At 34.6% G+C, this 24,483-nt stretch overlaps 1 protein-coding gene across 1 annotated transcript in view; it reads right to left on the bottom strand.

Annotated features, from left to right (window-relative positions):
- The window catches only part of DYNC2H1 (dynein cytoplasmic 2 heavy chain 1), a 396,980-nt gene that overhangs the window by 199,547 nt on the left and 172,950 nt on the right, over window positions 1-24,483 (bottom strand). Inside the window, exons 64-70 of the mRNA XM_065944250.1 lie at window positions 20,738-20,836; window positions 19,260-19,383; window positions 12,491-12,654; window positions 10,372-10,491; window positions 9,692-9,826; window positions 7,171-7,314; window positions 2,568-2,657 (exon numbers count right to left, since the gene is read on the bottom strand). Of these exons, the coding sequence (XP_065800322.1) occupies window positions 2,568-2,657; window positions 7,171-7,314; window positions 9,692-9,826; window positions 10,372-10,491; window positions 12,491-12,654; window positions 19,260-19,383; window positions 20,738-20,836 (876 nt within the window). The remainder of the gene's footprint in view (window positions 1-2,567; window positions 2,658-7,170; window positions 7,315-9,691; window positions 9,827-10,371; window positions 10,492-12,490; window positions 12,655-19,259; window positions 19,384-20,737; window positions 20,837-24,483) is intronic.

Genomic DNA, 24,483 nt, shown 5'->3' with positions numbered 1-24,483 from the left:
TAGAGTAGCTGAATGAATAAAAAAACAAGGGCCATATATATGCTGCCTACAAGAGACTCAAGAACGAAAGACAAATGGACTACATTGAGGAAATAGAATATCTACTCCATGAAAATGAAAAGAAAGCTGAGCTATCTTTAAAACATAATTTTACAGACTTTAAAATAAAGACTGTAACAAGAGACATAAAGAGATATTGTGTGTGCATGCTAATAAGTCTCTTCAGTCATGTCCAGCTCTTCATGATGCTATGGACTGTAGCCCGCCAGGCTCCTCAGTCCATGGGATTCTCCAGGCAAGAATACTGGAGTAGGTTGCCATGTTCTCCTCCAGGGGATATTCCCAACCCAGGGATCAAACCCGCATCTCTTATGTCTCCTGCATAGTAGGTAAGTTCTATACCACCATAATGATAAAGGGATCAATCTGATGAGCAGACATAATAATTGTAAATTGTTATTTAAAAAATGGACAGATGATGTAAATAGACATTTTTCCAAAGAAGACAAACAAATGATCAATAGACACATGAAAAGATGTTCAACATCACTAGTCACTGAGGAAAGACTAATTAAAACCGCAAAGAGATACTACCTGGCATCTGTCCAGAATGGCTATGATCAAAAAGACAACAAATAACAAGGGTTCACAAGGATGTGGAGAAAACAGAACCCACACTGTTGGTAGGATTGTAAATTAGTACAGCCACTATGGAAAACAGTATGGAGGTTCTTCAAAAGCTAAAAAATAGAACTGTCATAGCATAGTACAATTGCACTTTGGGGGTATTTTTCAAAAAAAAAAAATAAAAACACTAATTTGAAAAGATATATGCTTCTCTATGCTCACTGCATCATTATTTACAATAGCCAAGACATGGAAGCATCCTAAGTGTCCATCCAAGGAGGAACGGATAAAGATGTGTTGTGTATATATATATATATATATATATATGTGGGGGGTGGGGGGGCACATGCTCAGTCATGTCTAACTCTTTGCAACTCCATGGACTGTAGCCCACCAGGCTCTTCTGTCCATGGAAATTTCCTGGCCAAGAATACTGGAGCAGTTTGCCACTTCCTTCTCCAAAGGATCTTCCTGACCCAGGGATTGAACCTGTGTGTCTCTTACATCTCCTGCACTGGCAGACAGATTCTTTATCAGCTGAGCCACCCTTTGGTATATATGTGTGTGTGTGTGTGTATATTTGCATATATGAATATGAAAAGAGAAGAAACAGACTATAAGGACATATCAAACCTTAAAGTGATTTACTCTAATGAAGAACTGAACTGGAGGAGAGTAAAATAAGTGTTTAAAGATTCTTCTATGTTGCTCATTAAATTTGAAACATTTTCTGAAAATGTTTTTAAATTTTGTGTAATTAAATTTTACAAAGTTTTATATGAGACAATGAATTACAAAAATGTTTAAATATGTCATGAACCTATAACCAATGAAGTTACTGACATATCATCCTTATATCTAGGATCATAACCAGTGACAAAACGGGTTTTGAGATTATTCTCTTACAATTCCTCCTTTTATACAAACTAAAATTGAAGGCTGAATGGCTGATTTTTAGAATGACAGTTAACTATGACACTTTTCAAATATATATATATATATCCACAATTCTCATTAGCGAATGAATTCTGCAGAAATGCTCAACTATAATTCTTTGAATTTCCAATAACATTCCTTGTCAATAAACTCTTCGAAGGGTTTATTCTCTGTCTAAAGTAAACATCTTCAATAAACTCACTCTAATCATAAAAACTACTATCTCATGCTGAAGAATATAAAAAGTATATCTTTTTCAAGATCTTTGAAGAAGTCTATATAATTGGACCATAGTAACTCTATTTCTCTCTCATAGTTAACTGCCTTTACAAAGTGCTTTTTTTAAAATCATGTCTCAAGCTATTCCCAAGGACTGATTTTTTTTTTAATAAAATAGTCCTACATGAAAACCTTCTGTACTTTCTATAATATTCTAAAATTTCTAAAAATGTTTCATTGTTTATTCCTCTGGGTGCCTTGCAATTTGAAGATGTCTGTGACAGATTTCCTTCAAAACACAGAATCATGTATTAGTTTACTTGTAATGCAGGGAATAGAAAATTTTGTTCCCTAGCCCAGGGGACATCCAGCAGTGTCGAGATATTTTTGATTGTCATAATGGGGAAAGGGAGTGCTAACGGCACCAGAAGGTAGAGGCCAGAGGTGGCATTAATACCATAACATGCACAAAACGACCCCCCACAACAAATAACTATGTGGCCCAAAATGTCCTGAGTACTAAGACCGAGAAACATCTGCTGGAAGATGATCTACCTAACCCACCCTCACCCCCTCTTTCGGTGGTCACCGACAAGTGCAGGGCTAAGCCAGCTGGTGTGGCTGCCACCTTTCTCCCTACTATATCCTGACTATGTCAGAAATGTCAATTCTAATACCTTGCCAGTAGGTAAAGGGTTACGTACAATTTAATATAATTTAACCTAATACTGTATTAAATAAAGGTTCAGGTTCATTTTATAAGTGAAAAACACAGTATTTCTTACCTTAAATAAACAACGACATATATATTCATAAACCATATGTTTTAATGAGTTGATAAGAGATTTAATCCTCTGTTCTGTATTTTCAGAATCCTGCAGATGACAATTTGAAAATTGAGAAACCATTAGGAAACTCATGAACACTTAAAAGGTACCTCACAGTTTAATCCTGCTTATAAACTGTTCTTCCACACTCAAAACTGATTCTGGAGCAATTATATCCATCAGTCAGACTCAAGGGACTAAACAAATAAATGTACTAAACTTCTAAATTAACACAATAAAAAACTGATGCATTTTTTAATGTATAGAGTTAAAGCTTTCAATAAGTGAAAACTATAATCAATTACAATATGAATTGAATTCGACCTACCACTTTTAATTTTCTACGGGCATTAAAAACACTACATCAATCTGGGTTAAACTCATTTAATGACCTGTATTATAATTACCAATCCAGTCTCAAAACAGTATGACCAGAACCATACTATAAAGAATTTTCTTATCCCCAGCATAAGAATCTAAATAATTTTAAATCTTGCTCATCTTTCATGAATTCGCAATTTTTGGTGTCAAAATTCATACACAGTTTTAGTTTTTTACCTATTTTTGATTGCCATGATTTGAAAAATATCATTAATGGCTACTTTATTTGATTAATGAAAAATGGCTTGGGGTAGGAATAGTGGGCAGGGATGGTATAAAAGCTGGCCTTTTCCCTAACTGTAATATGAGTGTTACATCTCACTTTATTCAGGGTACATTTGGAGAATACATGCCTTGTAAAATTCAATCCTGGTATAACATTTAGACAAAATTTGCTTACTTTCTTATGATGATAACAAACAAGGAAAAAAAAAAACTAGCAAAATATTTAGAGAAGTACACCCAGAATGAGAAATAAAATGTGTTAAATTAGGAGAAACCCATTGTGACCTGGTACTCAAATATATCAAACATAGGTTTCTGGCCTTGGTTTCAAGCTTCTGGTTAGTAGCATGTTCTAACTAAAGATAGCTCATTATTCACAGTTCACATCACAAACACTCTTGTTAATTTTACTATTTAGGAACAAAGATGATATGTGAAATTAAAACTTGGATCCACTAAAAAAACAAGCTAAGGTGAGACAGAATATAGTACCTACAAGACAGAGTAGATTTTCAAAACAATGGAAAACAAAATTTAAGATTATATTACTTTTTAAAATAAACTCAAATGCCCACCTAAACACACAGGTGCAAATACACACACACACATGCAAAGGTAAATGTTATTCACTGGCCATCTTATCTCAGAATTATTGTCACTGACAAAATACCAAGCTATAAGCTTTTCTAAACAGTATACAATAATCAGTATTTTTATTAAGTTTAGACTTTGTAATGTATTTTTCAATTCTTATATGTCATATAATCACTGAATTTTAACATAAACACCTTTTTATTAAAAGTTAAAAATCAATTTTAAATGAACTTGTTACTATATAATCTCAAGTTTTATACAAAATTATTAATGCAAAAGATGTATAATATAAATGACTCTTTAGTTTTACTTGTTGACACAGTAAATTTGAAATAAGATCAATATGTCATGAACAAGCTCTCAGAAACTTTACGCTTCTGTTTTTTTTTTGTAAACATCTTCTACCAACACAGTATTATAAATGGTATAACTAAAGTTAACAATTAAAATTCAAAAATTTTTAACACACAAGTATTCTGCAGCCCAACCATGCAACTTGAAACCTACTTTTTGTCAAAAGGACATTATGAATATATGTGGGATAAATGCTTATCTTATCTCCCAGGAGTGATACAATAGATTTTACTAACAACGCCTACCTCCAAAATATAAGTTCTTTGTCAGCTGTCATTTATTTCAAATCTGAATATAAGAACTTTAGATGAGTTATTTTAGTGGAAAAGACATTAGTAAACCTTAATCACTGTACTCAAATAAAGATTTTCTGAAATAATTTATTCATGAAAATATTAATTAGCCCCTTCCAATGAAGACAATACTTTTTCTTGATTTATGCTCCAGTATATCACCCATACACCTAGAAAATGCCTGCCATATGGTAAGTTTGAAGTAAATATTAATTGAATGAATAATAATCTTTCCTCAGAAAGACAGACTTAGGTAAACCTACCTGGATATGAAATTTTGCTCCCTAACTTATCTAAAAGAATCAATTATTTGCACCCAAAATATAATGTTAAAAACACTTATACTAGTATTATATCAAAGATAAAAACTATAAAAAAAATTCGATGAATTTGGTTTCATAAAAAATATTATTGAAATAAGTTAAAAAGCAAACAATAAGCCCAAAATTTTAGCAACATATGACAAAGATTTAATGTCCTTAATATAAAAGAATCTCTTATAAATCAAATTTCAAAATAGTAATACAACAGAATATAAAAAAATAATAATTCACCAAAGAAAAAACACAAATAATCTGATATCTTTTCTACAAGTGATTTTATCTTACATATGACTAAAGACTTTCAAACATAGTGAAATATTTTTCAATTACCTAATAGGCTAATTATTAAAAGATATATAATATCCATTTTTGCTTAGTGAAAGTGTTAGTCATTCAGTCGTGTCCAACTTTGTGCAACCCTATAAACTGTAGCCTGCCAGGCTCCTCTGTCCATGGGATTCTCCAGGCATGAATACTGGAGTGGGTTGCCATGCCCTTTTCCAAGGGATCTTCCCAACCCTGGGATTGAACCTGGTTCTCTTGTATTGCAGGCAGATTCTTAACCATCTGAATAAGGAATGATGGGAAAAGGTCCCTGTTGTTGTATTAATACACCAACAGCATGTATTTCCAAAAAATGAATAGACACTATTTGTCTAAAGACTTACATATATGCATTTTTGCCCCAACTACCCAAGTCTTGGAAGTTAACTAGGAAAATAATCAGAGAAACAAAAAATAGGGAAAAACAACCCTATTAAGTGTCTAGCTATTTTAAACACATCCCCAAATTCTTTGACATTCTGTCAGGAGGTGAAGTCCCTTTCCCCTTCTTAAATCTGGGCAGGTTTTGACTGCTTCAACCAAAAGAATAGAGCAGAAATGACCCAAGGCTGGGTTATAAAACACAATTCAGCTTCTGCCTTTTTCACTGGAATACATGTCTGATATCTCAGTGTGTAATATGAGAAACTCACCTCCTCTGCACTGTGAGGAAACCAAGCCTCACGGAGAAGTGCCGCAGTCAGCAGCCCGCCATCAGGTCCACTGCCCCAGGCCCACCAGTGGGCCTCTCTGAACCCACTCCCCTCTCAGTTCCTCCCAGCCACGCCGCAGGCCTTGTGGAGCAACAGCAAGCCAGCCCTGCCGGGCCCTGACCAAATTCCCCACAGAATCGATGAGCATAAAAGAAACACTGTTTAATCTGCCAAGTTCGAGTGTGAAAACATCTTCAGCAGAGATGAGCAGAACACTCCATAGGAGGTAGTTAAATAAAGAAGGGTACAGCCTCAAAGGAGACGGAAATGGCGACCCACTCTAGTACTCTTGCCTGGCGAATTCCATGGATGGAGGAGCCTGGTAGCCTACAGTCCAGGGGGTCACAGAGAGTCAGACACGACTGAGCAACTTCACTTTCTTTCTTTCTGTAGTTTCTTTTGGAGAAGGAAATGGCAACCCAGTCCAGTGTTCTTGCCTGGAGAATCCCACAGACAGAGGAGCCTGGTAGGCTCTGGGGATTGCAGAGAGTTGGACACGACTGAGCAACTAACATAGACATACACACACACACACACACACACACAGCCTCAAAAGTTCTCAAAAACATTGTGTAGGTTTATATTTATGGACATGAAAATTGTGTACAACGTATTTTTAAAGCACAGTATTATACCTTTTGAATAAACTTATGTGTATTTTTTAACATATTCCCTCCATTAGAATACAAACTTGATAAAAGAGTGTATATTCCTGTACTTCCATTTTCTAGAACGATACCTGTAACATACTACAGTCTCAAACAACATGTGCGTGCTCAGTTGCTCCGTCGTGTCTGACTCTTTGTGACCGCATGGACTGTAGCCCATCAGGCTCCTCCATCCATGGAATTCTCCAGGCAAGAATTCTGGTCTGCTTTGCCATGCCCTCCTTCAGGGCATCTTCCCAACCCCAGGGGGTCAAACCCGGGTCGCCGGTGTCTCCTGAATTGGCAGGCAGGTTCTTTATTGGTGAGCCAAAGGGGAAGCCCCCAAACAACAAGGGTAAATAATGAAATTTTAAATGTTGCTTTCCCCAGGTAATGAGATTATGTGGTTAATTTCTGATCTTCCTGAAGTATCCAGGGTTTTTTATGATCATCTTAGAACATAATCATTTATTAATTTATACTCATAAATCATTTCCATTAAGAGGGCTGCCACACTGGGACAGTCTGTTAAAAACACAAAACGCAACTAAGGAACCAGTCTCTTTTAAATATAGTTTAAAGGTGTTATATATGGTCTTGTGAAATGTAATTCTAAGCAGCTTCACTCAAGAAATTATTATAAATTTAGCGCCTAATAAAGTGATCTCCCTTATTCAGTCTCAGCTATGGGGTAACCACCAGCATACCTGTTTGTTTTGCAGAGCTCGCTGGAAAAGTCGGAGAAATGAAGCCAAGCTAAAGCGATACATGTTGTTAATCTTGGACAAGTCAGAGATAATGAAGTACATCTTGCTGGCACTCTCAGCCAGAGGGAGATAGGCATCCCGTTCCTGTGGAACAATTGGGGCGGGGGTGGGAGGGATAACACCTTAGTACCAGTGCTTACTGCCACCTGCAGACTCCTATGCACAAACCTAGCCACATCCTTACTCTGTCAACATACAGGCAACGAATAAAGATGAATCACAGAATTCTATAACTCAAACATCATAATCCAGCTTTCATATTTTTACATTTTTATACTTTTTTAAATCCTAAGATAATACATTTGTTTTATACTTTTATGAAACTACATCAGTGTATTCTAAATACATCTCTACTCCTGAGTAGAGTAGTACAAGGGTTGGTTTTAATGAAGACCAAGAAGACTTGTAATAGCAGAAAGAGGTAAACACTTGCATTAGGGTGAGACAAAATGGTAAACAGGTGTGATCCTGATCAGAGGTCACTAGGTCACATGAGACAGCATGGCACTACAGCCATCCCCGCAGTGAGGAAAGTCAGAACAATGAATGTAGCATGTGGGACTGGCACCAACAGAACAGTGATGGATGCAGAGGCAGAGAAGCAGCCTGCAACCGAGGGGCCGCATTAAGGTAACAGAGCACCCGGCATGTTCAGCATAAGCATAAAAGGAACCAATAAGCACAAGGGCTTTCATTCTGACTGAAGGTAAAGGATGATAAACATGAAATGATCATAGGATTAAATGGCTTTGAGGTTACGAACAGAACTCTGAGAAAGTTGTCTATGCCACTCTGATCAAAGAAACAGGATTACAGATATGATATTGGCAAAATTATGTGTGTGACTCAGGGATGTCTGTTCAGAAAGAGAAGGCACAGAAAGTTCAAAATACTTTTGGGAGATAATGACAGTTATGCCATCTGCCAATTTTCAGTAATGGTGGAGAAGGTGGGGTGACCAGTTTGAAAAGAGGCTGTACGCCTGTTCTAATTCTGGTTTCAACAGAGCTCTTTCTTAAGGGAAGAAAGAAATCTATGTACGGCGGAATTTGAGCAAGAACTGAAAAACACCTAAAATAAAATTTGGAAAAGTCATTCAAGGAAATAGGAAAGAATTAAAGGATGTCAGTTAAGGGTCCAACTCAGGTTGGAGACTGAGAATTCACAGTAACATTAATCTTTATTGCTTTTCTTCACCAAATCTCTGTCATCAAATTTGGGAGAAAAAAAGATATACTGATACAGGGTTGAAATTTTGCTCTAGGAAATGTTAAAATAATAAAATAAAAAGGATTTTAACTATTTATTTTAACTATATATTAACTATTTAAGAAAAGAGTTCAGTCATTACATTCATAGGGTAGAGGATGAAAAGGGAGGAAAGATGTTTTTAATGGAAAAATAACTTTTAACTCTTTTATTGATATACTTAATTTGCCTTAAGAAAAGTTTCAGGAATGGCAAAGATGCTCTTTAATAGTCACTAAACAAGAAAAACATTCAGTTTCAATTTCAGTACAAATTTATAGCAAAGGTCTGTCTAGTCAAGGCTATGGTTTTTCCAGTGGTCATGTATGGATGTGAGAGTTGGACAATAAAGAAAGCTGAGCACTGAAGAATTGATGCTTTTGAACTGCGGTGTTGGAGAAGACTCTTGAGAGTCCCTTGGACAGCAAGGAGATCTAACCAGTCCATCCTAAAGGAGATCAGTCCTGGGTGTTCATTGGAAGGACTGATGCTGAAGCTGAAACTCCAGTACTTTGGCCACCTGATGCGAAGAGCTGACTCACTGGAAAAGACCCTGATGCTGGGAAAGATTGAGGGCAAGAGGAGAAGGGGATGACAGAGGATGAGATGGTTGGATGGCATCACCAACTCAATGGACAAGGGTTTAGGTGGACTCCGGGAGTTGGTGATGGACAGGGAGGCCTGGTGTGCTGCGGTTCATGGGGTCACAAAGAGTCAGACACGCCTAGGCAACTGAACTGAACTGAACTGAGAACTCTAGTGTGCATGCGTGCTCAGTCATGTCTGACTCTTTGCGATCCCATGGACTGTAGCTCACCAGGCTTCTCTGTCCAAGGAATCCTCCAGGCAAGAATACTGAAGTGGGTTGCCATTTCCTCCTTCAGAGGATCTTCCCAACCCAGAGACTGAACCTGCGTCTCTTGCATCTCCTGCATTAGCAGGCTGATTCTTTACCACTGCACCATCTGGCCTTCCCTACATCTCTAGATAACGTGCCAGAAATCAGTGGTACTCAGCAGGGGACAATGACCAGCACTCTTTACCCTTGATACCCTCAACATCTATCACCTTTTCCATAATAACAAGAATTAGACCCAAGGACCTGATATTTTTGAATAGCTTTCTTTTTTGCAGTCATCATACTATAATTTTTATCATATTAACATGAACATTTAAGAAAACAATATAAGATCACAAAGAAGAAAATATTTACTTGGTCAAGAGAAATTTGGAGTTTGTAAGATTCTTTAAGTGACTCCTGAATAAGTGCACTGCTTGCTTTTGTCTGATTCAAAGATTCAATCAAATCTTTATTTTCCAAAATATTACCTTGAGATGTGGCAAGTGTCTGTAGAAAAATTAATAAAATAATATGAACATTATTATATATACTAAAATGATCAATTAAAGGAAGTCGAAGTTAACTACTATTAATTTGATGATGTTTATGGGAACTTACGTACTTTTAAAAGAGTTTCAATATTTTACAGCCTTGTATATCAAAAGATATTGCAAATCACTAGATGATACTGTATCACTAAAGCATTGTATTTATATTAATTTTATCAATTTAATAAAAATAAAAAACCACTTAAAGTTAGAGATCAAATCATAATCTCATGCTACTTTTGAATGTTGTTCTGAGTATATAATTAAACATTAATGAAATACAGTATAAAAGTTAAAAATCACTTGTCTTAAACATTACTCCCAAGTCTCATATTCCAAGATATCTACCCTTTTTCTGTTTGAATTTTGATTTTAACATATATATTGATATTCTTCTGATACAATCAAAAACATGCTGAAGGTATTATAACCTTTAAAAAAACAGCATTTGACTATTATCAAAATAATGTAATATGATCAACATCCTGAATAACTAAATTTTACCTCTAGAAGAGATTCTTCAAGCTTAGCTAACTGTATTTTCTTATCTTCTTCTTGTTGTAATAGTTTTGTTTTCTGTTCCTCTAAATCAGGTTTCTCATGTTGAATAGTTAATGCCAAAAGCTTTATAAAAAAAAAAGCCCAAGGTTATTCTAACAACAAAGGTCCAGGAAGACAAACCAAAGTGAAAACTTCCCACAAACAGACCTTATGTTTGATTGGATATTACAAATATACTACTCTGTACACTTCATTCTTTCTAGTTAAACATATGAGACACCTCCACAATTATTTCTGACAAAAGAGGCAAAGTGAATAGTGAAGCTAACTGATAAAATGTTACATGTTATAAAACAGCTATAAGAAATTGCATCTCTTAACACATCAGCATCTAATATTCAGTTCTTAGATTATATATAAAAACTAGAGAAGCTAACATTTTTCATGGTAATTAGTCACAAAAAGAAATAAAGAGATATCTTACTTAAAATCAAAATCACAATGAGATACCATATCATACCTATTAAGATGGCTACAATTAAAAAAGTGAATAATAATAAATGTTGTAACTATGTGTAAAAAGAGAAACCATCATATACTACTAGTAGGAAACTAAAATTGTGCAGCTACTTTGGAAATTTTTTTCTATTCCTCAAAAATTTAAACATATTGTTACCATAGTGAAAGTCACTCATTCATGTCCGACTCTTTCCGACCCCATAGACTATACACAGTCCATGGAGTTCTCCAGGCCAGAACACTGGAGTGGGTAGCTGTTCCCTCTCCAGGGCATCTTCTCAACCCAGAAACTGAACCCAGGTCTCCCGCCCTGCAGGCAGATTCTTTACCAGCTGAGCCACTAAAGAAGCCCAAGAATACTGCAGTGGGTAGCCTATTCCTTCTCCAGGGGATTCCCTCCCAACCCAATAATTGAATTGCGGTCTCCCACATTACAGGTGGATTCTTTACTGCCCGAACTACCAGGCAAGCATTGTTACCATGAGACACTGATATCATAAGACCCAGAAATTCCACTAAAAAAAAAAAAAAAACACTGAAATGTAAACTTTCAAGGGGTCAATCATATGATATATGAGTTAAGTCTTAATAAAGTTGTTGAAGAGTATTATGTCAAATTCTTAAATTTAAAACTGTAAAATAGGGAATGACATTTGCATGTCATAAAATATGCTAATTTAAAATCTATTGTATAAACATGTTCAATTAGTTCTCATTAAATTAAGACCTAAATAGTCCTTTTTAGCAATTGTGGTGGAGATCTTTTATGTAGAGGAAGCCATTCTGTCAAATTCTGCCAACTATTGAGTAACTTGGACTTGGTTATATTTATGACAAGAATCATCAAGGCTATCAAAAGACACTGTTGATGAAAATATACAGTGAGTCACCAGTATGGTAAGAAAAATATTTAGAAGGAGAACTTTAAAAATTACAATAAAGTAAATAAAAAATCACAGCAAATATATATGCTACCATTTGAATCAAAAGAAAAAATATATACTACTGTTAAGTGAGTAAAAAAACAGGATGATACTAAAAAATCAACAGGATATTTTTAAAAAGGAAATAAAATCAGTAACTGAGTGTGTAAGTAAAAGTCTCTACATTAAAATTATTTTGCAGTTCATGCAATAATTATAAACTGTAATGAGCTATACACAGAAAAAGAGAGTTCAAACATAGAAATGTTCTGGTAAAAAACAGTGTTGGATGTGGAATCAAAGATATGCAACTAGCTGAATAAGTCAACTAAATGCAACTTTAACATTTAAACTTCAGTTTTCACAATTAAAAAAAATAGTTACTAATCTTAACGTTTATGATCCTTCCATTTCTCAAACTCTATAACAAATATAAGTAAACTGTAAAATAAAGTTTTACTGAAAGAAGTAGCAATTTGACATTAGCAACAAATATATAATTCTAACACTAAAGGAAAATGAAATAAACCCAAATGTGTTGCTAATTTCCAAGTATATTTTCAAAATCATGAGTTTAAATGCTAATCAGTTTAACGAAATAGCTTCTCACTCAGTATTTCATGAGTATACAAAGAAGATTTCTAAGATTTCTAAGGCAAATTATGATTGTCCACATATACCTGTCCTCGTAATCCACTTCTTGTTGTAGTAAAGTTAACCTCAGTGACAATGGAAGCTGCATCCGGTGGAATAAAGGGATTTGGGCTTCTTGTTGACAAAAACAGGCGAAACTCTTCATTATAGTCGATAATTTTGTCACCTATTTGTATCACATAACGTGGTCCTGTTTTTTAAAATGACATAATTAGCTGGTCTGAATATTCAGTATTTTGCTACATGACATTAAAAAATACAATTTTTTAGTACTTCTAAATAGTTTTTACTACAGGCTTTTCAATACAGTCCAAAAGACAGCAACAGTGAGGCTACCCAAAAGACCATTAAGAAGAATGCTATACTAATCAGTCAGCACTTAGGCAAATAAGGATAAATAATACTTATTAAGACAATCCTAAGATTCTGAAGCATCGAAAGAATATCTACTTATATTTAATATGGGCACAGTTGTATACGACTCTTTGCGACCCCATGAGCTCTCTGTCCATGGGATTTTCCAGGCAAGAATACTTACTGAAGTGGGTTGCCATTACCTTCTCCAGGGATACAGTTTTAACATAAACTATATGTTTCATATTATCAAATTTTCTGAAATGTTTGATTATCGATGACGAAAATGGAAATGCTTAATTATTCTCTACTTCAAAATTTATCAGTTTCAAAGTGTTTATTGTGCTAGTATTTAAGATGTAACACTTAAACACAGAATGACCTGGTAAAACCTGGAATTAAAAACATATCAATAATTGCAAAGAATTCATTATTAATGTCAAAAAGGATTTATTCAGACTGTCATGCATAGGAGCTTTGCAACAAGTGAAACTCAGAAAAAGTAAACTCCTGCCTCATAAAGAAGCTTTTTATATTCTAATATAAATAGCAATGATTTTAATTATACATCATATACAGAAAAATTAATCATTATTATACCCATTATTCATGATTTCAACTGATAAAAGTAACTAATTTTTTAGGTAAAAAAATACATATTATCAAAGATTATTTTCTAATGTTACGAAAACCAATGTAAAGAATTTTTGAAAATCCAGGATTTTAAATTTTACTTAACTTTTTAAACTTAACATGAAAAGAATTCAAAACACACTTAATTATAAAAGAGGATATTCAAAGGATCAAAATAAAGCAAAATAATATTGAAAGAAAAATACAAATTTAAAGATTCAATGTAATAACTATATACCAAATAGAATGATTCAAGATAATACAAGCAGAAAACTAATCTAAGGACATCAAAGTAAAAGTCACTGAAAACCAATAACAAAGAAAAATTATAAATTATCCAGAGAAAAATGATGTATCACTTACAAAAAAGCAACAATAAACCAGCAGGCAATTTCTCAATAGGGATGACATAAACTAGAATATGATGCAATAAAAACCTTAAAGTGCTACAGAAAATAGCTGTAACCTAGAACTCTGTTAGATATAGAGAAAAAAAATCACTTAAAAATGGAAAAAAAAAACAAAACTTGTTTTCAATAGATCTGCACTAAATGAAGATAAGGGAAATTCTCCAGACAGAAAAAAATAATCCCAGCAGAAATGAGACAATGGAAACACTGGGAGGACACCAGAAAGGTTAAACATATATAAATACAGATCTTAAAATCAGTCTTAATTATAACATCATATGGAGCATGATAATGCAGCACAATAATGATGCAAAGGCAAGTATGGCTATATGGAATTAAAGGTCATAGAAAAGTGGCAAGCATTTATCTATATTAATAAAGCTAAGTCACAGATGCATATTGTTACACAGAGTAGTCATGAAAAATAAACATTCTACTAAAAATCAATCAGGCTCATTAAAAAACAGAATTAGTTATTATAAGAATTGATTAAATTATACATTACAAAAAAGTAAGATTGTCTCATGAATAGAAATAAAAAATCAAATGATACACTATTTATGAGAAACACATTTTCTGTATCTTTTTTTTTTCCAGTGGGTTTTGTCATACATTGATATGAATCAGCCATAGATGACATGATCCTCTACATAGAAAACCCTAAAGACTCTACCAGAAAATTACTAGAGCTAATCAATGAATATAGTAAAGTTGCAGGATATAAAATTAACACACAGAAATCCCTTGCATTCCTATACACTAACAATGAAAAAACAGAAAGAGAAATTAAGGAAACAATACCATTCACCATTGCAACAAAAAGAATAAAATACTTAGGAGTATATCTACCTAAAGAAACAAAAGACCTATACACAGAAAACTATAAAACATTGATGAAAGAAATCAAAGAGGACACAAACAGTTGGAGAAACATACCGTGTTCATGGATTGGAAGAATCAATATTGTCAAAATGGCTATTCTACCCAAAGCAATCTATAGATTCAATGCAATCCCTATCAAGCTACCAATGGTATTTTTCACAGAACTAGAACAAATAATTTCACAATTTGTATGGAAATACAAAAAACCTCGAATAGCCAAAGTAATCTTGAGAAAGAAGAATGGAACTGGAGGAATCAATCTGCCTGACTTCAGACTCTACTACAGAGCCACAGTCATCAAGACAGTATGGTACTGGCACAAAGACAGAAATATAGATCAATGGAACAGAATAGAAAGCCCAGAGATAAATCCACGAACCTATGGACACCTTATCTTTGACAAAGGAGGCAAGGATATACAATGGAAAAAAGACAATCTCTTTAACAAGTGGTGCTGGGAAAACTGGTCAACCACTTGTAAAAGAATGAAACGAGAAACACATTTTATAAAGAAAACCAATAGAAAGTTGAAAGTAAAAGAATTCAAAAATATTCCTATACCAATCTTCAAAATGAGTGTAATTATTCTAACACAAAATTCTAAAACTTGAGATATTTCTAGAGACAAAGGACAGCTGATAATGATAAAGAAAATAACCAAACAGAAAGACAGCACATACCCAAATATATATGCATCCAAACATGCAGCTTCAAAATATTTAAAATAAAAATTGACAGAACTGAAAAGCAAATCCAAAATCATGAGACTTTTTTTCTCAATACATAATAGGACAAATAAAAGTAAAAAGTAAAGATATAGAAAGTCTAAGCATTACAATTAACAAACATTTATGAAAATGAGCCAATGCCAGATCATAAAGAAAACTTCAATAGGACTTAAAAAACTGAACACCTCAGAATAAGTTTTCTGACCACAACGGAGTTAAGCTAGAAACTGATCACAAAAGAATACCTAGAAAATATCCAACTCCCTGGAAATTAAATTAAAAAGCATTAAGTAACTCATGAATTTTTAAAAAAACACAGACCAAGACTTGTGGTATAAAGCTGAAGAAGGGCTTAGCAGAAAATTTATAGACAGAAATGAATATGTTAGAAAAAAGAAAATATTGAATTATCAATGCTTTTTATTTCTATTTCAAGAATCTAGGAAAAAAGACAACCAAACAAAATCTAAGGAAAATATTAGGAATGAAATAAATAAAAAACAAAATTTGAAAATAGAATAGAGAAAATTAACAAAGTTAAAGAAAATTGATATTTGATAAGATCAATAAAACTGATACACTGTTATCAAGATTGACCAAAGAGAAAAAAAATTATCATTATTGATAAATGATAATTAGTGAAAACCTCACTGAAATTTTAAGTTACAAGAATATTATATAAAGATACACCAATACATTTGACAAATTAGATGCAATAGACAAATACCTAAAAAAATTAACCTAAGTTGACAAATACACAAACTACAGAATACGAACGAAACAACACTAACCCAGGGATAAGAAATCCAAATGGCAAAGGAGGAGGATGCAGAACACATCAAAAATATGTCTACATGTGAAACAATCTTCAGGGAAAACCAACTGTAGCAGAACTAGAAGATGTAAACACAGACCTCGATAAAAAGGCATGGGAAGAGATCAGGTCTGAAGCGGTGCTCCTCAGAGGCGACTCGGAAGAAGAGGGACCACACAGGCTGACGTCCTCTCGAGGGAGGGGGTGGTCTGAGCCACAAACCACGCAAAGGTCTTGTCCAAAGGTCTGACACTGAGAAACAAGTCTGCCTGGAGGGTCGCTGGGACTAACAGGAGGCCTGTGAGCAGCCTGGACTCCGTTCACAAGGAGCCACAACACATGCCTGCTTTCTCCTAAGCCAGGGGGAGAGAGGGAATTAAAGCTGCATGGGTGGCTGACTGTGTTCCTGTGACAGCTTCAGCACGCACTCCAATCCAAGCCTACAACCGCTCAACTGGGGTGATGGCTGCTCCAGATGAGGAGAAAGCTCAGCTGGGAAAACTCACACCTAAAGAGATGTCTAAGCAGGATGGAAACAGCTATCAGTGGCAGCACCTCAGAGCAGCCATGACTTCTGTCTCTGGTAAGACATCCACAGTTTGTACCCAGGCCAACGCCAAATGCCCATCCAGCCCCTCTCGCCCAGGCACGGCTCCCCTCCTGGGAAAGGAGGCTTGTGCCAATCAGGCAGGGAACACACTTCAAGGGGACGGAGCCAGCTCAGACCCAACCTTCAGAACTTCTGCTCGAACCAAGTGGGAACAGGCCCTATCCCCTCCAGAGCCAGTGACAGTCACGAAGCAGAGGACAAGCCGCAGATGCACCTGGCTGTGAACACAGAGCTCCACCTCCAGCCTAACCTCCTACAAGGCGACCGCTGCCAGCAAACCAGAGCAGAGGCAGGTCTGGGGTTTCCGTCAGTTTCGGCACTCCCACGGAAGCCTCTGGGCACACAGAGCCTGCAGAGGGACACCCCCGCACAAAGGCACCCACTAGAGACCCCAACAGAAGCGATGCAGGCCCACCTCAAGGAACAAGAAAAATCTCAAATAAACCATCTACCCAACCATCTAGAGGGTTAGAAAATAAAAAACAAATAAAGCCCAAAGTCAGTAGAGACTTTGAGAAGGAACTATACCTTGTTCTTCTTTTGGATCAATACATATGTGAAGCGATTTTTGAACTGCATAAATTTAAGGAGAAGTACATTCTATTCCTATTATTTGTACCCGTTTCAACATCACTGTGCAGAAATGCAGTTTATATTGCTTAGATTAAGAACACAGGGATATAAATCAACTTGGCCCCAAACTTTGCTTTATGTCATTTTAGGACAACCATCTTCTGTCCTCAGCGGAAATGTACAATAACAAATGGCTATTCACAAGAAACTAAAAAATGTGGAAAAGGACAATGTGAAGTATAATGAAAGGGGATAAAAGACTTCAACTGAAGTCATATGAACACATCCAACTCTGGACTGAAGGTGGAAAAAGTAAGGTCGGGTCAGACTGTAACTGCCTTTTTCTCAATGAAATGAACAGAAATTAACAAATTCACCCAAACCAGCCCTGAACAACTATCTGGAAGAGAGGTTCATCACGTGAACCAATCGTGATACAGAATACCATCATTTCTCAGCAGATTCAATTTTAGGGGACCTCGTCAAACTCCACTCTGAGACAACGAAGCAGATGCAGTTAAGACCTCACACGGGTCAGAGCTCACTGGTACAAACTTAATGAGCCCGAGGGACGGCATATAGACTATAAAGAGAGGCCAAATCAGATCATCACAAGACTGCTTTCCACGTCCTTTAAGACAGTCTAGCAGGAGGTGGTCCAACAGATCTGAATCAGCTTTAGTAAAGAAGAGGCTGAGACCAGAGGCTGGACTCTGGGAGGTAACTCCAGGCTACATCAGCAACATTCCCACTCCTAGACTTCTTTCCATAATTTATCAACCACTACTCGCCCAAGCATACCTATTTGTGGGATAAAAGGTGATCAATAAATAGTGCAGGCTTTGCTATTTCTTCACTTTTCCCCCAGTAACTCCAATTTTCTAAACTTTGTGGTGCTAGCAAAGTCTGTTGTGCAAGTAACTATGTATTTATATATAAGTACATGTCTATGTATGCCCACATATACACTTTGCACAACTTGCAAAGTTTAAGGGCATTATTTCCTAATATCAAAGTCTGGGTTAGGTACCTGCACAGAAAAAAGGTGATGTAACAGTCTAAGACCAGTATTTTTAGGGAGACCAGCTTGTAAGGCCCTTCACCACCATCCGGGAATTCGGGATTTTGTTAAGGTTCTTACATTTCCCAGAACAGAAAAGAGTAGCTCACTGTGCTTAAACTGTCTGTACAAACAAAATGGTATATACTGAACACCTGCTTTCCTTTGGGAAGTCTGGAATTTTGCTCCCTGCTAGGCAGACTATGCTTACATAATCAGCCCCATTAAAATGTCTGGACACTGAGCCTACAGTAAGCTTCCTTGGTAGACAACTTACACAGGTGCTGTCACGTGTTCTGGGGGAATTAAGCACAGCCTGAGTGACTCCAATGAAAGAAGACTCTAGGAATCTGCACCTGGTTTCTTGACTCCTGACTTCACCCTATGTGCCTTTTCTCTCTGCTGACTGCTTTGTAGCCTTTCCCTGCAATAAATATAAGCCATGAGCACACCCATGTGCTGAGTCCCTTGAGCCTTCCTCGTAAGACACTGTTCCTAGGAATGGTGTGGGAGACCCTGATATGGCACTTCTTGTATAAACACACTTTAATTAAAAGTTTTTTAATTGCTATTACTATTAGATTCTGACATTACTATCATCCACACCCCAAAAAGTTTTCATATCCTCAGACTCAGTGGAAAGACAAAAAAAAGTCAAAGTTAGTTGTGAAGTTAATTATTTTGTATTTAAAAAATAGCTACTCTCGGGAAACTGTCAAATATTCATTTACCTTGAGCAACCAGATCTCGTCTCAATAGTGGATAAAGTACAGGTTCTACACCATCCATTTCTTGTATAATAAGGGTTTTCCCAAAACGTACTGCCAACTCAAGAGCTGTGATAAAGTTACTATCCTAAGAGAATAAATAAGAATACATACGAATTCCTTTATTATCTTAGATTTACAAAGGTCATATAAATATTGAAAATATTAACAGGAATAACACAAACATTTTAAAATCAATATGTTAATAACATAAATTATTCATAATTGCCTTCATCAACTTATAAGTATTTGATGATGAACCAAGTTAACTGGATAAATTATCAGATAAATTCATAAATAATTTAAATGTATATTAGAAAAATAAGAATTTTACATTAATAATAAAAACGGCCTTTAAAATTTTCTAGAATTTCAAATTGATGCAGAAAAAAATTTTCAAATTCTATATGAAATAATTTACTCGTCTATTAATAAAAACTATTGATATTCAATATCAAACATTGAATGGAGTAACAAAGACAAGCTGACGAATTCTAGTAAACTTATCTTGCTGTGATAGTTCTAATTACTTTGAAAAGAAACGTTTAGACAAAATTTTATAACCATGCAAGAATTTTTAGACTTTCCAGGTAGGCAAAGTCACTTTAAATACCACTCCAGTTCTCCAACTTTGTTTTAAAAAATTAAATATTTGGATAATAATTATTATCTAAATATCCTACTACAACCATAAGTGACATTAAATACTTTATATATTATATAAATAACTACATATTATAATTATTCTTAAACACAAGTGAGTTAGATATCCCCATTTGATAAGTGAAGAACATTTTAAAGAGGTAATTTCTCAAGCATCTGAATTAAAATGATTAAAAATTGATTAAATTAAAAAATGATTTAAAAATTAATCATGCATTAGGAGTTTCTCAAAAAAATGAAAAATAATTTCCTTGGCAAGATAAATATGACAGTGAGAAGTCACTGCACAGAACACTATTACACTTCATTGACCAACTGTCAAATCTCAGGACACAACACAGATGATCATTGCTGAGTTACATGAAGAGGAAATTTAAAAGTCCAGGGGGTTTTCCTAAGTCCCTAAGTAACTCACTTCTATAGCACCCTTCTATAGAACTTGACTTTAATCATAATTTAGTATAAATGCTTATTTGTTTAATGTAACTAATTACTTAGCTGTCATCTCCATAAGGGCATGAACTGTGACTACTAACATAAATTCCTGGGGCTTAGATCAATACCTTGCATATAGAAGGAATCAAAGATTCTTATTCCTTTTTACAAATCATAAAACTAAAGCTAAGAAAGCTACATTTCTTTCCCCAGGGCCCATGCCAGGTAAGCTATAAGAACTTGGTCTGAACCTATGTTTTCTGATTTCAGACGCAGAGTTCTTGTCACCATAAGATGCCATTACTCCACTACTACCTGGTATCTAAATTATAAGTAATACACACCTGCTGGTTAATAACTTCCAAGCGTGAGTCCTTCAAATGTGTCTTTAACCATTCTGTAGCTTGGGAAGAAGGGTCAATAAGAAATGGGCATACTCGACTCTAATTTAAAAAAAAAAATTATAAGCTTTCATTAGATGAAAATAGTTTCCTAAACATTATTAAACAATTAATGAGTGAGTTTTTCTCTCAGGTTTTGAAGAACACAAATATACAACTATAATAGGAAATGAAGGTAGTTTTTAGCTCTACTGGAGGCTAAATTAATAAATTTTATCAGAAATTAATACTCGGTAATTAAATTTAAGCACAGTAAAGTGAATATAGTCCTATTCACTACTCAATAACACAGAAAATGTACATTAACAACACAGTAAGCAAGAGTTCTAGTCCTAAGTAGATGCCATTTGCACTTCTCTTCTTGGTTTTAAAATAGACAAGTCATTCCCTAACTTTAGATATTCTTTGGTTGAATAAACAAAGTAAGAGTTAACCATAAAAGTACTGCTGAAATAATCAGCAATATAATTATTTATATTTTAAGACTAATTTTTCTAAAGTAGTATACATAATTACTATTACAAAAGGATTATCCTAGAAGAGAAAATTACATAAGATGATCAGTTAAGATCTAATGAACTAGGAACTAAATTCATTACTTAACACCTTGCACTAATTAAACTCTGAAACAAACATAAAATTAGAAAACTACACACACATGCCATTCAGCAAATGAAAGGAAGCCAATTATATATTTATATATCTTTATATATATACTTCCCTTTTTAAAGCCAATTATATATTTATGTATATTTACATATATTTAAGCTGATCATATATCATAAATATATGATAAATTTTAAACCATCTAATAGTCATTGTTACCTAGCAAATCAGATTGAAATAATAATTGACCCAATTTTTCTTAAATTTTCACATTTATTTGAAAAACATAATGCAGTTACAGGATATAAGGATAAGATAACACGTGAGGGTAACAGTGGAGTGAAGACTTAGAACTGGGTAGATCTAATAAGGACAGGGATGTTACCTTACTGGCATCTCAAGAGGGAGGAGGATGGTGGGATAAAATGCCCTGGGGATCAACACCATTTATCTGCATGAAAACTGCCAACATATGGTGATAATAAAGAGCTGACTGACTCTAAAACAGCTTTATTACTACTTTAAAATTCTAAATATTGTAGCCTCTTTTTACCTGTACCCAGAGGGGACCACTAACACCACGAATCACCCAGTGTTACCCAGCTGTATGATCTTCACCCAGCATCTACTTCTGGAGGCTTCACTGACTGCTCTGCCACATGTATGTGATATTGCAAGCAAAATAACACAGCTAGTAAACCTCTTAAGTATTATCAAAGTATTACACCCTAGGTTTTAGATCTCATTTTATGCCAGGATTCAATAGCAAACATTCGACAAGTAAACTAGATATTGCTTAACTACAAAAATAATTATTTTAAATTTTAAAAAGTTCTTACCCATGATTTCAAGTCAATGATCTGAAGCAGTTAAAAAGAGAAATAGATAATGTTTCAAAAAATCATGTATTTAGAACAGAAAATATGCCTAAGAATTTCAAAGAATACTTACAAGTTTGTGTTCATCTCATTTATACTTCTCCATAGACACAGAGAAGACCTCTAAGGTATATTTTAGGTGTGTGTTCCATAATTAAATGTGGTCAAATTCTACATTTAACAAATTATAGATCCAAAAATATTGAGCTTTCATTCATTCATGGTATTCATCCATCTACCATATAATGCAAGGGATACAAAAATTAACAAGACACATTCCCTCATCCTCACTGGCCACCATCCAATAAAGAAGCAAAAAATGAAAATTTTTTTAAAATCAAAGATAACTCAAAATTATATAAGTGGATCATAAGTGGAGTTATGGGAAGCTGCTGGGAAGCAATTCAAGTCAAACTAGATTAAAAAAGATAAGACTCAGCCAGGCAAAGAAGTTAAAGAAAAAAAGCAAATTAGGTCCAGACCACAGCATGATTGAGAGAAGAATGAAAAGCCTGGGAGTATTTGGAAAACCACCAGACTTAGAATAGCTGGAGTAAAAAGTATAGGCATTTTTGTTAGTTCTGAAATTTTATACATTGATTCTTCTGGCTTTTTGCAATAAATTATCAATATAAATAGTGATGGCCAAAAAAAAGTTTAGGCAAAGATGATGCATATAAGATGGTAGGAGTAATCAGAGGTCTTTCTGATCATAAAGAACCTTTCATGCCATGTTTAAGGATAATGAAACTTTTATATTGCAAGTAATGAGCAGTCACTGAAATATATTATTCAAGGAATTGTGATAATCAGATTAACATTTTAGGAGGATCACTCCAACAGCAATAAAGGAGCTGATACTGGGGGCAAGCGACCAACTGCTATTACATTGTATTTATCACAAAAAATCACCTACCTGTGAGGTAGGTCTAAGTGAAGCCACTGGCAGTAGGTGTGGTTGGAACAGAACGAATTCTTGATACATTTGAGAAATAGATTTGAGAAGACTTGCTGAATAATTAATTGGATGAACAATTAAAGAGACATAGCTAAGAATGATTTGCAGTCTGCATTACTAGACCAACAGGTGACATCTCCAGCATTAGGAACCCAAGAGAAGCAGGTTATAAGTCAGGGAGGAAGGGAAACAATTATTAGAGAACACAGCTACCTTTGCCTGGCATGCATGCCCCAATCATGCATTTCTCATGGGATTATCAATCCTCCAGAACTGCATACAAGGAATGAGGAAGTGACCCAAACTAACCAATAAGAAACTTTTGTTGGGGACTGACATAAATAATGGAAAGGAAGGGAAGCGATATCTTTAGTCCGAGAACATAAACTGTGACAATGGTAAAACTCACGAGTCACCAATGTCTATAAATAACACATGACAGAACCTATCCCAGAATAAATCCATCTAAGAATATAGAAGAATAAATCCATCTTTTAAGATGGAGGAAAGAGAGAGAGAGATGTCCTGATAATATCACTGAATCCTGAAGCTAGTTCAAACCTTTTGAACAGCTCAGTTACTTTAAAGCGTAAATCACTTTTTAAAAAGAAAATGTATTATATATACTTGGCCACTGATTCTTGACTTAAAAAAAAATTTTTTTAATTTGTCTTTAATGATTAAAGACAGTTTGAACTACATACAAAGCTCCAGGAAATAATATCTAATAGGAAACTAGAACTACAGATCAGGAGCTCAGAACAGAGGTCAAAGGCTAGAGACACATGATATCAGTTTTCATTCTTCTCCCCTTGGGGGGTAAAAAAGAATAGTTAGGGGACATTTTTTAAAGCGATTTTTTCTTCTTCCAGTTTTACTGAGATATAATTGACAATCATATGTAAGTTAAGATGTACAAAACAATGATTTCACTTACATGTATCAAGAAATGATTGTCACAGTAAATCTAGTGAACATTCATAATTCCATACAGGTACAAAATTAAAGAAATAGTTTTTTTTTTCCTTGCAATGAGAACTCTTAGGATTTCATCTCTAAGCAACTTTCATATATAATATACAGCAGATGTAATAATATTTATCATGTTCTACATAATGTCCCTAGTGATTATTTATTTTATACTTGAAAGTTTGTACCTTCTTTCAACCAATAAGAAACTACTTTTTAAAACATTTACAAAACTACAACTTTATTTTTATTTTTAGTAACCACAAGAGGGATAAGGG

The sequence above is a fragment of the Muntiacus reevesi genome, chromosome 9 (assembly GCF_963930625.1).
Source record: "Muntiacus reevesi chromosome 9, mMunRee1.1, whole genome shotgun sequence".
Classification (NCBI taxonomy): Eukaryota; Metazoa; Chordata; class Mammalia; order Artiodactyla; family Cervidae; genus Muntiacus; species Muntiacus reevesi.
The sequence above is the reverse complement of the archived record's forward strand: the minus strand, read 5'-3'. Positions and strand labels throughout refer to the sequence as shown.